At 40.5% G+C, this 15,623-nt stretch overlaps 1 protein-coding gene and 1 pseudogene across 1 annotated transcript in view; one reads left to right on the top strand and one right to left on the bottom strand.

Moving 5' to 3' along the window:
* Nucleotides 1-4,321: 4,321 nt before the first annotated feature.
* LOC115894472 lies at nucleotides 4,322-4,418 on the bottom strand (annotated as a pseudogene).
* A 4,469-nt stretch (nucleotides 4,419-8,887) lies between these two features.
* Nucleotides 8,888-15,623, top strand: part of ZC3H6 (zinc finger CCCH-type containing 6) — a 58,785-nt gene continuing 52,049 nt past the window's right edge. The window contains exon 1 of the mRNA XM_030921510.1: nucleotides 8,888-9,326. Within this exon, the coding sequence (XP_030777370.1) occupies nucleotides 9,295-9,326 (32 nt within the window). The 5' untranslated portion in view covers nucleotides 8,888-9,294. The remainder of the gene's footprint in view (nucleotides 9,327-15,623) is intronic.

Genomic DNA, 15,623 nt, shown 5'->3' with positions numbered 1-15,623 from the left:
ATTGAAGAAATTAAATTCATAGCTTAAAACCTTCTAAAATAAGAAATCTCAAGCCCCAGATGGTTTTTCTGGAGAATTCTACCAAACATTTAAGGAAGAAATACCAGTTTTATATGCTCTGACGCAGAAAACAGAAAAGAAAGGAACACTTCCCCAATTATTTTATTAGGCATGCATTAACCCAATTCCAAAAACAGTCAAAAACAAAGAAAGAAAATTGCAGACCAATATCCCTCTTGAACATAGATTTTTAAATCCTTAACTGTTTAAAATCAAATCCAACAATATAAAAAGAATAATATGCAACAACTAAGTGGAGTTCATATCAGAAATGTAAGGTGGTTTGCTACTTGAAAATCAATCAGTGCAATCCAACATGTTATGAGTCAAAACAAGAAAATCTATATGATCTTATCAACTGATGCAGAAAATTATTTGATAATATCCAACATCAATTCAGCAAATTAGGAATAGATAGATTTCCTTAACAGAAAGATTTCCTTAATAGATAAACCTTAACAAATATAATAGAATTGAAATAATATAAGTATGTTGTCTAACTATGGTGGAATTAAAAAAGAAATCAATAATAAATAACAATAAAACCCCTCCAAAACAAAAAAATAGATTTCCTCCATCTGATAAGGGCATGTCAAAAACTATGGCTAATAGCATACTTCATATGACTGAATGTTTTCCCTCTAAGATTTTGAAAAAGCAAGAGATACAAAAACTAAAAAAAAGGGAATTTTAGCATAAAAAAAAAATGAAGAAAGTCATTTTTCTGAGTGAAAAAAGCCTTATACAAAACAGCATTTATTCTATTTATAAATCATAACCATGTTTAAATCAGGCAAAACTAATTTATAGTGAAAAAAGTCAGAGGAATGGTTGCCTCTGGATGCAGATGAGGATTGAATGGGCAGGGGCGGAGGGAAATTTCTAGGGTATAGTCATGTTTTATGTTTTCATAAGGATTTGGGTGATGCAGGTGTATGTATTTCCTGCATTTTTCAGAACTCATCAAATTGTTTTCTCAAGATTCTGTACCTCACTGTATGTAAAATTTACCTTAAAATGGTAGTGCAAAAAATATTACATTCTAATTAATGATTTGTATGCTGAAGTGTTCAGAAGGTGCTATAAATGGAATGTTTGTGTTCCCCCCAAATTTATGTTGATAATCTGAAATTCCATATGTTGAAACGTAATCCCCAATGTGATGGTATTTGAAGATGAGGCCTCTGTTGGAGCCCTCTTGAATGAGATTAGTGCCCCTATAAAAGAGAACCCAGAGGGTTCCCTTGCCGATTCCACTATGTGAAGACACAGTGAGAAGACAGCCATCTGTGAATCAGGAAGCAGACCAAATCTTCTGGCACCTTAATCTTGTACTTTCTAGCCTCAAGAACTGTGATAAATAAATTTCTGTTGTTTATAAACCACCAGTCTATGATAATTTGTTATGGTGGCCCAAACAGGCTAAAACCAGTGAAGTCTGCAACTTACTTTGAACTGTGTCTAAAGATACAATCAGCTGATGGATGGATAAAAGAAAGAATAGATAGCTAATAGTGTAATAAATATGGTAAAATGTTAACAAAGTGGCAAGTAACAGAGAAAATTGTGAAAAACAGTCTGCAGATGCAATGGTGATGGTGGAGTTTGTGGGACTAGGTGCTGGTCTATGGGTTGGTGTCTTAGTATGTTTTGTGCTGCTATAACAAAATACCTGAGACTAGTTGACTTAGAAACAACAAAAATGTATTCCTCACAGTTCTGGAGGCTGGGAAGTCCAAGATCAAGGCATTGCCGTGTGGCCTGGTGAGGGCCTTCTTGTTGTGTCCCCACTGGTGGAAGACGGAAGGGCAAGAAAAGGAAGAGCACCATGTCCTCACATGGTGGAACCAGAGAAGAGAGAGAAACAGCTCCTGCAAGCCCTTTTTATGGCAGCATGAATCCATTCATGAGGGCAAACCCCCATGACCTCTGCACCTCCCATTTGGCCCCCCTTTCAATACTGTTGCATTGAGGATTAAGTTCCCAACACATGAATTTTGGGGGTCACACTCAAACCATAACAGTTGGTGTCTTGGGTTTGGGGCAGGAAGCAGCTTGGGAAGGTTGTGAGAGGAGAAATTAGAAAAGAAACAGTTCCAATTGTACCCTTGTTTCCCTCACCACTGCCTTGGACAGACAGTGACCCACATTTTGTACTGGTGTCCTCCAGACTAAAATCAGGGTAATACAGAGCCTTGAGCTTGTGAAATGCTGAAAAAACAATGAAAAAAGAAAAGGCTCATTAGACAGAAACTAAGAAAGATTTTATAGCTATATGAATATTAAAGAAAAAGATTTAAAAGACTTTAGGAAAAACAGCATCATTAGAAAAGGAAAAAGTTACTAAATAACTTACTAGGAAGGGAAAACAACTTTAGACACTTATGTACAATGTCCTTGTAATAAATAAAGAATATGTGATATAACTGTAAAAGAAGTGGAGAAATACATCATTGTGAGGGATTTAAAGTTACTTTACTTGATTGTTTTATCAAACAGATGAAGAAAAATCTGCAAGGATATAGAAAATAAGAACTTTACAATGAATAATCTTGACCTACTGGACATGTATAGATTTAACAATGAGAGAATTTACATTTTTAAAGCCCAAATGGAACATTTACAAAAATGAATCTTATACACAAAACCTCAAAATTGTAAAGAATAGGTGTTATACAGACCAAAACTTATGACATTATGGCAGTGAAGCTAGAAGTTAAAAACACTTCTAAGTAACTCATAGGTTAAAGAATAAATTATAATAAAAATTGTAAAATAACTGAACGAAAATAAAAATACCACACATTAAAACTTATAGGATTCAGCTAAAGCAGTTCTTCAAGAGAAATTTATAGCCATAAATACTTATAATAGAAAAGATGCATCAAAATTAATGAATGAAGAAGTTAAAGATAAAATAATAATCAAAAAGAAAGCAGGAATAAAGATATAATATGATTGAGTGAAAATTGATGAAACAGAAACAATAAAAATAAGAGTGAAAAATTATGACCTACAGTAAAAGGTGAATTCTTAGGGGAAAAAAAACAAGGATTCACTTATATGAGAATTTGTTTCAACCAGACTTGGGAGTATCGTAGGGGTGCAGAAAGCAGTGTATATAAAGGACCCACTTTTCATATAGTAGAGTTGCCAATAGAGTTTCATATAATATGCATGGATTTTGGTATATGCAGGGGTCTTGGTACCTAAGGCCCCATGTATGCTGAGGGACAACTGTATATAAAATCTCCAGATATCATCCTAAATGGGAAAACTTTATAGTCATCTGGGGAAACAAGACAAGGATATCCAATAAAACCACTTCTATTTAACACAGGATTGAATGTCCTAGTGCTGGAGCTCCTAACCAGGGCAGAAAAAGAAACTGGAGTCTAAGGATTGGAAAGGAAGAAATAAAACACTAGGTGTGTGGTAACTTGTTATGCAGCAACAGAAAACAAATGCAAATACAAAATACTTAAGAATAAATCTATAAAATATGCAAGATATTTATATAAATGAAAGACACATAGGAAAAATTTCAACATTGTATTAAGAGATATGAGTCCTAAATAAATGGAGAGATATTACATATTCATAAAATGTAAGACATAACTAAGCAATTGTCAGTTCTTTCAAAATTGGTCTATTGATTCAAGGCAATGCTGATAAAAATCTCGTTTTCTTTATGGAACTTGATAACTCTAAATGTTGTATCAAATTATAAATTCTAAATGACTACTTCTAAACTCTATATTAAAACTTAAGGCCATGTGTGGTGGCTCAATCCTGTATTGCTAGCACTTTGGAAGGCTGAGGCTGGAGGATTGCTTGAGGCTGGGAGTTCAAGACCAGCCTGGGCAACACAGTGAACCCATCTCTACAAAAATAAAGACATAGGAAAAAATTACAAAATTGTATTGAGAGAAATGAGTCCTAAATAACACAGCAAGACCCTGTCTCTACAAAAATACAAATAAATTAGCCAGCCTGGGCATATAGTAAGACCTCGCCTCTACAAAAAATAAGCCAGATGTGATAGAGTGTACCAGTGGTCCCAGCTACTCGGGGCGGTGGGGGGGCTGTGGGGGGTGTGGACAGCGGGTGATGGTGGTGGCTGAGGTAGAAGGCTGCAGTTCTAGTTCTTGTATTATCTAGTGTGATATCTGCGATACATATGCTCCTCCTTAACTGAGGCAATTAAAGACAAGGTGTCACAGATCACTAAACACTATAGTTGTGCCACTGCACTCTAGCACATCTGGATATGCTGAGGTCATAACAAGGCTTGAGGAGGCACATCTCACACGTGCTTTTGAAAATCTAATCATCATGCTTACGAGCTACAAAAGAATTGGAGGCAACATTTTAAAAATACTTTTTCAGGCCAGGTGCTGTGGTTCACACCTGTAATCCCAGCACTTTGGAAGGCCCAAGCGGGTGGATCATCTGAGGTCAGGAGTTAGAGACCAGCCTGGCCAACATGGTGAAACCCTGTCTCTACAAAATACAAAAATTAGCCGGGTGTGGTGGTGTACGCCTATAGGCCCAGCTACTCAGGAGGCTGAGACAGGAGAATCACTTGAGCTCAGGAGGTGGAGGTTGCAGTGAGCCGAGATCATGCCACTGCACTCCACCTGGGTGACAGAGTGAGACTCTATTTTAAAATAAAAGCACTTTTTCAAAGACATGGCTACTCTTCAGATGCTTGTATTTTTAGGGTATGTGTGTTAAACAACTTTCCAGTGAATAATGCAAGTATTCATTTGTAATCTCAATGTGTACTTACAGGGAATTATTCCTGCCAAATTAATTCTGCCTCTAAGCCCCTATTTTGGTAGGTAGGCAGAAAATAGTTGTAACTGGGGCTCCCTCCCCCTACCTAGGGGCACATATACATTTAGGGTTTGTATAAGCTACCAGGAAGGATGGGGAAAAGGCCCCCTAATCCTCCAGCTAGGATGATCACCTAGGAGATGTCTTTGTCCCAAGCCTGATCAGTCTCCGAATGTCTAGTGGTCCGCAGCTCCTGTGTCACTTTGTTGCACTGTAATTTGTGCCAATATTGGGAGCCTTGGGATACCAGGGCTTATTCTTACCATCTGGGACAAAACACGGGCAATAAAAGGGATTTTTCTTAACACTAAATGTAAAGGAATTCAAAGTAGATTGGCTTTTTAAAGTATATCTTTGGCCAGGCACAGTGGCTCATGCCTGTAATCCCAGCACTTTGGGAGGCCGAGGCAGATGAATCACTCAAGGTCAGGAGATAGAAACCAGCTTGGCCAACATGGCAGAAACCACCATCTCTATTAAAAATACGAAAATTAGCGGGCATAATGGTGCGTGCCTGTAATCCTAGCTAATACTCAGAGGCTGAGGCATGAGCATTGCTTGAACCCAGAAGGCGGAGGTTGCAGTGAGCTGAGATGGTGCCACTACACTCCAGCCAGTGATGACGTGAAACTCTGTCTCAAAAAAAAAAACACAAACCAACGAAACAAAAATAATGATATCCTTTCTAATTTTTTGATGTTAAAGTGTCTTTTATGAAATAACCATAAGATGTTTAATATGTTTAATTTATTTAGCAAAATAAAGTGTTGGTACCTTTATGTCCATTACAATTTTTGTGTGCGTACGGGGTGGGGAAAGTTGTCAAAGATAAATAAAACTGGACATTAAAGTGGTGAAAAACAATTTTATTCAGTAATTACTAACAGTAGGGGAAAGAGCAGCGTTCCATTTCAATGCAGAGGTAATTGAGCAGCTTACAGAGAGAATAAGGGAGGGTGAAAGAGCCGGAATGCATGCAAAAAATTTCAAAGTCAGTCAGCATAAAAGTGATTAGACCAGCTGTGTCAGCTAGCCAGCGATTATCACTGAAGTCAGGATTGTACCCTCCCACCAAGAATGGGAGACAGTAAGTAACCTTCCAGATGATTAAACTTCAAAGGAATGGCTTTCAGGTCCTTAAGAAAGATACTCCTGAATTGTAGGAGAGAACACATACATGTCAAGGGGACAGAGGAAGGACTCACAATTGTAAGCTCTTTTTTTGTAAATGCTCCAAGAAAGGGGGGTCAAGGGCCTATGGCCAGGTGGGCAGTGTTAAGTTTTCTCTGGGAGACATTTAACCGAGAGGCCTGGGGAGAGATCTGCAGTCATCCTAGGAACACGACCTTATGCTGCTACAAGCCTCACTACAGTCTGGTGGTCTCTTTTTGCTGAGGTTTTGACAAGGTCATTAAGTAACAAGAATTCTGTAGTTCTCATGACCCATATGTCATTATTAGGTAAAATCCGTTAGGTTTAAAATTAATTAGTGTAATCTCTTTGATATCTACATTGCTCCTTAACTGAGGCAATTAAAGACAGGGTGTCACAGATGTCTAAGCACTTCTAGATTCTAAAAACCCATAGCCTCAAAGGAGCACTGCCCCTCAATGCTCACCCCCACACACCTCCCCTTTCTGTTACCTAGAGAAAAGACCAAGCCCTGATGACAAATTTTATCATCAAACTTCTTAAGTGGCACATGCCAACAGTTAGAAAAGGAGGCTTTTCATCCAGAGAGGACTGCACTGTCCTACGCCATCACAAACCAAACACCTTAATGAAAAGTTTGAAAGACATTCTCAGACCTCCAGACACAGGGGACAGGGAAAACAGAAGTGCAAGAAAGAACAGCAACTGTTTACAAGGGCCTTTGGATAACTTCAAGAAATCGGCTACCCAAATGAGCTGCAAAAAGGCCTAAATTAACTAAAACAGTTACAATAAAACCGAAGTCCTGAGATTTTAATGTAACTCCAAATGCTAATATAGTTTCTTCAGATCTATCTTTCGAAAGCTTCCTAGAAACGTATTATGGTAAAATGTGGCTGTAAGTACAGGTCCTGTCACTGCCTGTATTCAACTAAAAAAAAAAAAAAAAAAGGTAATCCCAGCACTTTGGGAGGCCGAGATGGGTGGATCACGAGGTTAGCAGATCGAGACCATCCTGGATAACACGGTGAAACCCCGTCTCTACTAAAAAAAAATACAAAAAACTAGCCGGGTGAGGTGGCGGGCGCCTGTAGTCCCAGCTACTCAGGAGGCTGAGGCAGGAGAATGGCAGTGAACCCAGGAGGCAGAGCTTGCAGTGAGCTGAGATCCGGCCACTGCACTCCAGCCTGGGCGACAGAGCTAGACTCCATCTCAAAAAAAAAAAAAAAACAAAAAACAAAGCGCGTTTTTTTTTTTTTTTTTTTTTTAAGACGGAGTTTCTCTCTTGTTGCTGGATGGAGCGCAATGACTTGACCTCGGCTCACTGCAACCTCCTCCTCCCGGGTTCAAGCGATTCTCTTGCCTCAGCCTCCTGATTAGCTGGGATTACAGGCATGCACCAGCAAGCCCGGCTAATTTTGTATTTTTAGTAAAGACGGGGGTTTCTCCATGTTGGTCAGGCGGGTCTCGAACTCCCGACCTTAGGGGATCCGCCTGCCTGGGTCTCCCAAAGTGCTGGGATTACAGGCGTGAGCCACCATGTCCGGCCTTTATTTTCAATGTATATGTTAATATCAAAAACTTTACATTTCTAATTTAATCCACTCATTGCAATTGTTTCTGAATGCATTCCATTTATGCATTAGTAAAATGCATTATTAAGGAAAGACAAATTAAAGTCAGATATTTGGATTAATCATTAAGTCTATTTTAGTATAAAGCAAGGAACTTTCTTTCAGGACATTTAATATATTAAATGGGCCAAAACACTGACTTGTCATTTAAAAATTTTTTAAGGTCACGTTCATAAGTGTAAAAAAAGTCATGCATAGCCGTGCGCAGTGGCTCACCGCTGTAACCCCAGCACTTTGGGAGACCCAGGCGGGCAGATCACCTGAGGTCAGGAGTTCGTGACCAGCCTGGCCAAAATAGGGAAACCTCATCTCTACTAAAAATTCAAAAATTAGCCAGTCGTGGTGGCGCGTGCCTGTAGTCCCAGCTACTAGGGAGGCTGAGGCAGGAAAATTGCTTGAACCCAGGAGGCAGAGGTTGCAGTGAGTCGAGAGCGCCAACACCACACTCCAGCCTGGGTTACAGAGCGAGACTCCATCTCCTACAAAAAAATAAAATAAAATAAAAAAATAAGCATGCCTAATGGTTACTTATAAAATACTCGCATACATTTTACGTTAATATTATTACGAAATAAAGTAACGTTTATATAATTATTTCAATAGCTATTCCTATTTCAAGTAATGGGTAAATTTAGCACTAAATATAAAAAAAACTGCATGGGCAAGCTGTTTTCCTTAAAACACGATGCTGAGCACTAACTGTCACAAAAACAGATACCTGCTACAACTGTGAAGGATAAACCGCATTTCCCTATTATTGCAAGAACAAAGGTTTTAACAAAAAATTTTAAGGACTCTTCAGCCACCTTGTTCTTTGTTATCCCACCCCTGCCCGCCTCGGCTAATGCTTTTGGGGCCCGTTTGCTTGGTGCGTCCGGAACTCCCCAAGCGGCGGGCCTCTGGCAGGAAAAACGGCGGCCCGCACTGGGCCGGGAGCTGAGGCGCTGGTGGCCCTCGTTGGTCCCGTGGGCCGCCTCCCCCCCTGCAGACACTCGAAGAGCCATCCGGCCGCGTCTCTCGCCGCCCGGCCCCGCCACTAGGCTGCCGCCTCCGCCGCCGCACGGAGAAGGGCGAAGACCCGCCCCTAAAGGTGATTGACGGGCAGTCTCCTCCAATGGTCAACGCGCTCGGCCCCGGCGGGCTGGGCAAGGGCCGCGGCTCGCGGAGGAATCTCTCTTGCCCTTTAGTCCCGGGCAAGGTGTTGCGGCCGGCGCCATTTTCTCGAGCCGCCTGTTTCGGGTGCCGCCATGTTGGTGAGGAGAAATCACCGTTACGGCCACTGTCCAAATCCCCGCGTCGCTGCACGCCGCCCGCCCGCTCCCACGCCACAGCCACCGGCGGCGAATAGAGACTAGAGCGGCAGCGCCGGCAGCGCGGGGCCGTTGCCCAGTGTTTGCAGTTAGAGCCCCACCTCTCTGGCGTGGTTGTTAATAGACTGGAAAGTCTGTGTCTGTGTCGCTCACTAGTAACCGTGAGTTTTTACCACTTCGTCACCTGTCGGCGGCGGCCGGGAGCAGGTTCCCGCAGGCGGCGCAGGGGTCTTCCCCGCGCCCCGTCGCCGCCGGCCTCGCAGACCTGCCCTCCAGCCCCGCCCCGTTCTTGACCAAACATGACAGACTCTGAACATGCAGGGCACGACAGGTTGGGAACCCTTCTTGTCTGTCTTTCTGTCGGATGAGAGGAGGGGTCTGGGGCGGCGGGAGCGGGCCGGGGCCGGGCGCCTCCTGCATGACCTAGACGTCTCTGTGTGGCTCCGTCAGTTCCATGACGCGCACCCTTATGTAAACTGCTGGATCGCGGCCGCGGGGGAGGTCGGCCCGGCCGCGCCCGCCTCCCCGAGCCGGGGTCGCTGCTCGCCGGCGCCGGCCCCGCCCCCGGCTGGGCACGTGCGAGCCCCCCGCCCCCGGGCGGGTTCCGTGTGCGCCGGGCGGCTCTCAGCGTCCCGGCTCGGTGCTGCGGTCCTGCCTCTTCCCGTCCAGGGGTCGGTGCTCCCGGCCAGATAGGACCAGCCAGGAATTTTCAGGAACGGGTGTTTTAATATTTGACTACTTCCCGAGAACCGAGAACACCTCTAAAAAATAAACATGTTTGGTTTTCAGGGAAGTTTTAAGCAGCACCAAAAGGCCATCTGTTCTATAGAGTCTTACCCCTTGGAATTTGAGATGGCCAAGTTTCAAGTTCAGTATGTTAACACAAAATACTTAGGCTTTGCAGAAACTTAGTGTAGCATAGTTTTACCCTAACGGAAAAACTCCATGGATTATTCAGGCTTGCCCAATTTTCTAGATGGTGTGTACTTGAATATTTAAGTGAGATTCTGATTTTTTATTTTTTGCTCTGTGCCTTAAGAGGCACATTCTGGATTCCATTCAAGTTTGGGGACATTTACAAAGTATACTGTAGTATACTTAAATTTTGGTTATAATTCAAATTTTCGTTCGTATATATCTTTAATAATGAGAAAGGGTGGGTTTCATTCATTAAACTTACTGAAACAAAATCCATTGCATCTGATTCTTACTTAGAATATTAATTTGAAAATCTAGAACCTCACAGTTACTCCTTTGTGAATAGAAGTAATCAAAAATATACATTTTACTATAGACTATATACATTGCTGAAGTTTTATCTGTAGTAATGTGATCTGCTTGGTAAAGCATCCTAAACACGTTTTTAAAACCCAGAAGGAAAAATCACAAACACTGCTGAAATTTGAAATATCTAAATGCCTAGCAATTTTGAGAGGGATAAAAGTGATATTTCAACAACTTCAGTATTGTAATAATAAAAGTGGATTCCCAGACGGCACGTCAATCAAAGGTATAATAATTTTTAGAAAGTAAAATGCACTCTTAAAAATGATAAGCTTGCACTTGGCATATTTTTAATGATTTTTGTAACGTTATCTTTTTTATTAAAAAGAATGTTCTTAGAATGGGTTGACTAATACCTTGAGAAGTTTCCCACTCTTGAGTATCTGTGGACAAACCAATGATGGGGTTTTGCTAATGGAGCTGAAATCCTTTTTTATATGGAAGAAGGAAATCTGTTTCCCTCTCTTAGTGCACAGTGTAACTTCAATATATATATTGTACATCATGAAAAAACCATGTCATCAAATTCAAGTATCAAAATAATTCTGCTGGTAAGGAACTGTGATGACAGACCTTTTAAATAGCTTGAAATTTTAAAATGCTGATTTAGAGGTTAAAAAGAAAACCTTAATTATTTTTAAGATATGTTAATAGCTTGGTAGTAGGAGCTAAAGATTAGTCTATTTTATTTAAAATTAGGACTAAGAGTATTTTCCAGCGATTTCTGAAGCAAAAAGGTTAGCTCCACTTTAACTTAGCCAATTGTTAAGTGGCATCTTGGTTCTGAGGTGAAAGAGATGGTTTATTTTTTTCACACTTTTTTTTGTCAACCCACATGAAAAACAAAACAACTACATCAAAAACGAAGTGAACTAGAAGTCAGGAGAAATTCTACAAGATCAGATCGATGGTTCTAACCTTCCCTGGGGAACTTTTTTTTTTTTTTAAAGTGTTGCTGCTATTTCTGTTGGTCTGGACCTCCGCCTGGGTTTTAAGAGTTCTAAAAGCTCCCCAGGAAATTGTAATATGTGCCACATTGAGAACCGCTATACTGGATCAGTGTTTCCCAATGTTAGTTAATCATCAGAATCACTTTGGGGAATAAATTTTTGTTCTGCCCAGAGCAACTGAATCAAAATCTCTAAGGTATTTTTCATAGGCTCCCTGGATAATTCTTAAGAAATTTGGGGAAAAAAATGGACTAATCTGTGGGATCCCAAAATACTGTATCTTTCCATGTTATAGCTATTTTATGCTGTTATAAAAGCTTCTGTGAATTAAGTGGAGAAAAAGATATGAAACTTGGTGTATAGAGCTAGGCTTTGTCTCAAGGATTATTACTATTTTTTATTTTTATTTTTTTTGAGATGGAGTCTCACTCTGTTGCTCAGGCTAGAGTGCAGTGGGGCGAGCTCAGCTCACTGCAAGCTCCACCTCCCAGGTTCACGCCTTTCTCCTGCCTCAGCCTGCCTAGTAGCTGGGAATACAGGCACCCGCCACCACACCTGGCTAAGTTTTTGTATTTTTAGTAGAGACCGCGTTTCACCATGTTGGGCAGGCTGGTCTTGAACTCCTGACCTCAAGTGATCCACCATCCTTGGCCTCCCAAAGTTCTGGGATTACAGGCGTGAGCCACTGCGCCCAGTCAAGGATACTCTTTTTATAACATTTTCAAAAATTAAGGCATATCGTGTGTGCAGGAAAAAAAACGAAGCCTATGATTTATATTTACAATTGCTTTGATTTTATACAAATTAAAATATTACTGTTCATGTGAAAATGAGATTCTAAATGTAAATGGAATTCACAGAATGCATAGTATTTTTCTCCTTTAAAGAATAGAGTCTCGCTATATGCCCAGGCTGGTCTTGAACTCCTGGGCTCCAACCATCCTCCCATTTCAGTCTCCCAGAGTGTTGGGATTACAGGCGTGAGCCACCATGCCTGACCTTGTACATGTTATATAGTGAACATTTTGCACAAGATTGCCAAATGAATAACTTTAAAAAAATATCCATTTAGTGTACTTTACTTTAAATATTTTCACACCTGGAGTTAAAACATTGTATTTTATAAAATGTTATTAATATAAAAATATTTGTAAATAAACTTGTGGCTATGTAGAATGTAGTAGAGGACTTTTGCATAAGCCTAGAGCCTAGTTTCTAAAGGTCTTTAGAAATAGGTAATAGATTTGGAGAGGAAAGAGTTGGGGGAAATCAGAGGGAGGTATAATTCTGGTCTCTTGTCATTTAGTTCTCTTTCATTCAGTTCTCTCAGGCACAACTCCAGCTGCTTAGTTTTATATTTCAGCTGGATGTTCACCCAATTAAAACAATTCACAAACAACAACTGAAGACGAAACACTATGAGTCCTTTCTTTGGACACATCTGTAGTAGAGTAGGAAAAGATAAATATAAGGCAAGTAATTGTTACAGAATTTTCTGAAATATACTAATGGTAAAAGGTTTTATAGGGCCTGTACTGGGGTAAAAGATAATTTTTTAACATGAACCATTTAAGAGCTTGTAAGTCTCAAAGAGTCTTTAATTGATAGGTGGTATGAATAATACTCTCCTTTGGGAGGAAGTTTATAATATATAAACAACCTCCCCACCCTTCCCTCGCTGCTTCTGTCCTGTACAACAAGAACAACAAAACTCCAACTAGTCAGAATTGCAAGTGGTTTATGCTCCCCCCCGCCCCCACAGCATAGATTGAAAACTTGCTAAGAGACTGCACTGGAGAATCTGAAGGGATGAGGATGGAAAAGATTATTATACTTTTCATTTGCAACAGGACTTTCATTTGATTCTCACATTAATCCCATGTAGTAGTTAATTAAGGTAGTATTACAAGGTTCAGTGAATTGTCTGAGAACTCACAAATACAACCTAGATAAGAACCCAGGTATTATTATTTTCACTCTTGCAATATTATTTTCCTACTTGATATTGTTTTCCCTCTTCGTTAAGTTTGCACAGCAAAGTAATGGAATAAGTTCTGGGCTTTGATTCTTGAGTAGCTTGGAATTGTAATGTGTTACATTTGACAGAGAGCCCTTCATTTTGAATAAAACCTTAGTTCTGATCCTGATCTTCTAAGTTGGTTAAAGCTCTTCCCCCTTTTCATGATTTTTTTCACTTGTGAAATGAAGTTGCACTAGATCATTTTCAATTTTCCTTCCCACTTTAAAAAATCAATTTTAGTTTAAAAAATTGCAGATGTGGCCAGGTGCAGTGGCTCAAGCCTGTAATCCCAGCACTTTGGGAGGCCGAGACGGGCGGATCACGAGGTCAGGAGATCGAGACCATCTTGGCTAACACAGTGAAACCCCGTCTCTACTAAAAAATACAAAAAACTAGCCGGGCGTGGTGGCAGGCGCCTCTAGTCCCAGCTACTTAGGAGGCTGAGGCAGGAGAAGGGCGTGAACCCGGGAGGCGGAGCTTGCAGTGAGCCGAGATAGTGCCACTGCACTCCAGCCTGGGCGACAGAGCGAGACTCCGTCTCAAAAAAAAAAAAATTGCAGATGCCTTTTCTTAGATCAGACTACACTTTTTGCTTCACACAATATCTGGTTTGTAAATTAGTATGTTCCGTGGAGTAAATACCTTTCCTGACTGGCCATTAACTCAAAACTTTTTGATTCCTGAATCCACTAATTTAATTATTGTTGAAATTACTAAAGGAAATTTTTCTTTAGCAAATGTAAAAACTCCTATCAGGTCTCAGGTTTGATGTTGGAAAGCACTCTGACTCTTAGGAAGACTCTTTTTTTCCTCCAACCTCTCATAAAGAAATTATTTCGTTCATTTTAAAATTTCATTCATTACATTTTCATTCTTAAGACAGTGTTTCCTGTCTGCTAAGTATAGCGTTAAGCACTGGCAAAACAACTTTGGACACAACATCATGAACTTGCTCTCTGGGATCTTATAATCTAGTTGCAGAAACAGATTGGTAAATATATAGTTATAGCACAAGTACTATAATGGAGGCCTGAACTAAGTGTTGTGGGGGTACATATGAAGGCTTCTGGGAGACATCATGGCATAGCTAGACCTGGAGGATGAATAAAACTTGGGCCAAGTAAATGCAGAGATACACAAAAAGCTTGGAGAAATGGCACAAGTAGGTTCAGGGATGATAAAAGTGTTAGTATGTGGAGAGTGTACAACCATTTTGGGGAATGGGGAAACGGATTAAATTTGGGGCCAGACCCTGAAGGATGTGGGGATCCTATCAAAGTCCTTTAAGCAGGAGAATGATCAGATGCATTTTTTGGTATACTGCCTGGGGGATAGGAAGACATGGACTACAGAAGGGGAAATCAGTAGAAGGAAGACAAGTTAGGAAGCTTTTCAGTCATTTTCATTAAACATGAAGCTTAATACAAATTGTTCTAGGATTAGGAATACAGCAATGAAGAAAAAAAAAATCCTTGCGTAATGAAACTTACATTTTCTTGGGAGAGACAGAAAATAAATGTGAAAAACAGATGTGTTAGATGGTGATAAAGCAGAAAGGGAGATGGGGAGTCAAGTGGATGTGGGGAGGGTGTTTAGGGAAGCACTTGTGAAAGAGTAACGTTTGAGCAAAGAACCCTGATATAAGATTAACAATCCAGACCCAAGATATTTGAGGAAAGAGCATCCAAATAAAGGGAGTGGGAGGTAGAGAAAGCCTGGACCAGGAATGAGCCTGATTTAATTGAGGAAAACACAAGGGATGTGGCCAGAGAAAAGAATGAGCAAAGGGGAGAGTAATAAGAATAAATTAGAGGGGTAGTAGGCAATTGTATAGGGCCTTGTAAGCCATTGTGTGGACCTTGGATTTCACTCTTGAGTGGTCTGGGAGCCACTGGGGGATTGACCATAGGAGGGACAGGATTCTCTATGGTATATGGTAAATGAGTAGTATGGTAAATGCGGTAAATGAGTAGTAAAAGGAACTGCTGTGGTAATTTAGGTAACAGATGATGATGGTTTAGGTGAAAATGGTTGGATTCTGGATATGGTTTGATTGGTGTTAGAACCAATAGGATTTGCTGGTGACTGGATATGGACAATGAGAGAATAGAATGAGCCAAATCTATTGTAAACATCTCGAAATCAGATGAGGACTTGACCAAAGGCATTGGCAATGAGGAAGTAGACAGGCAAAATTCATGAGGTATTTCTTAGCATTGATAGAGTTGGATATAAATATATGGAATTTTTAGCTGATTGAAATGTTAGTTGAAATGAATGATACCACTCCAAGTATGTATGTCAAGAGGTATGGAGAAGAGCACAGAAGTTTTTGGAAACCAAGGGAGAAGAAAAGAAGGGATAGTCACAGCAG

This window comes from Rhinopithecus roxellana, chromosome 17 (genome assembly GCF_007565055.1).
Source record: "Rhinopithecus roxellana isolate Shanxi Qingling chromosome 17, ASM756505v1, whole genome shotgun sequence".
NCBI classification, from domain to species: Eukaryota; Metazoa; Chordata; class Mammalia; order Primates; family Cercopithecidae; genus Rhinopithecus; species Rhinopithecus roxellana.
This window is presented reverse-complemented; position numbering and strand designations above follow the sequence as displayed.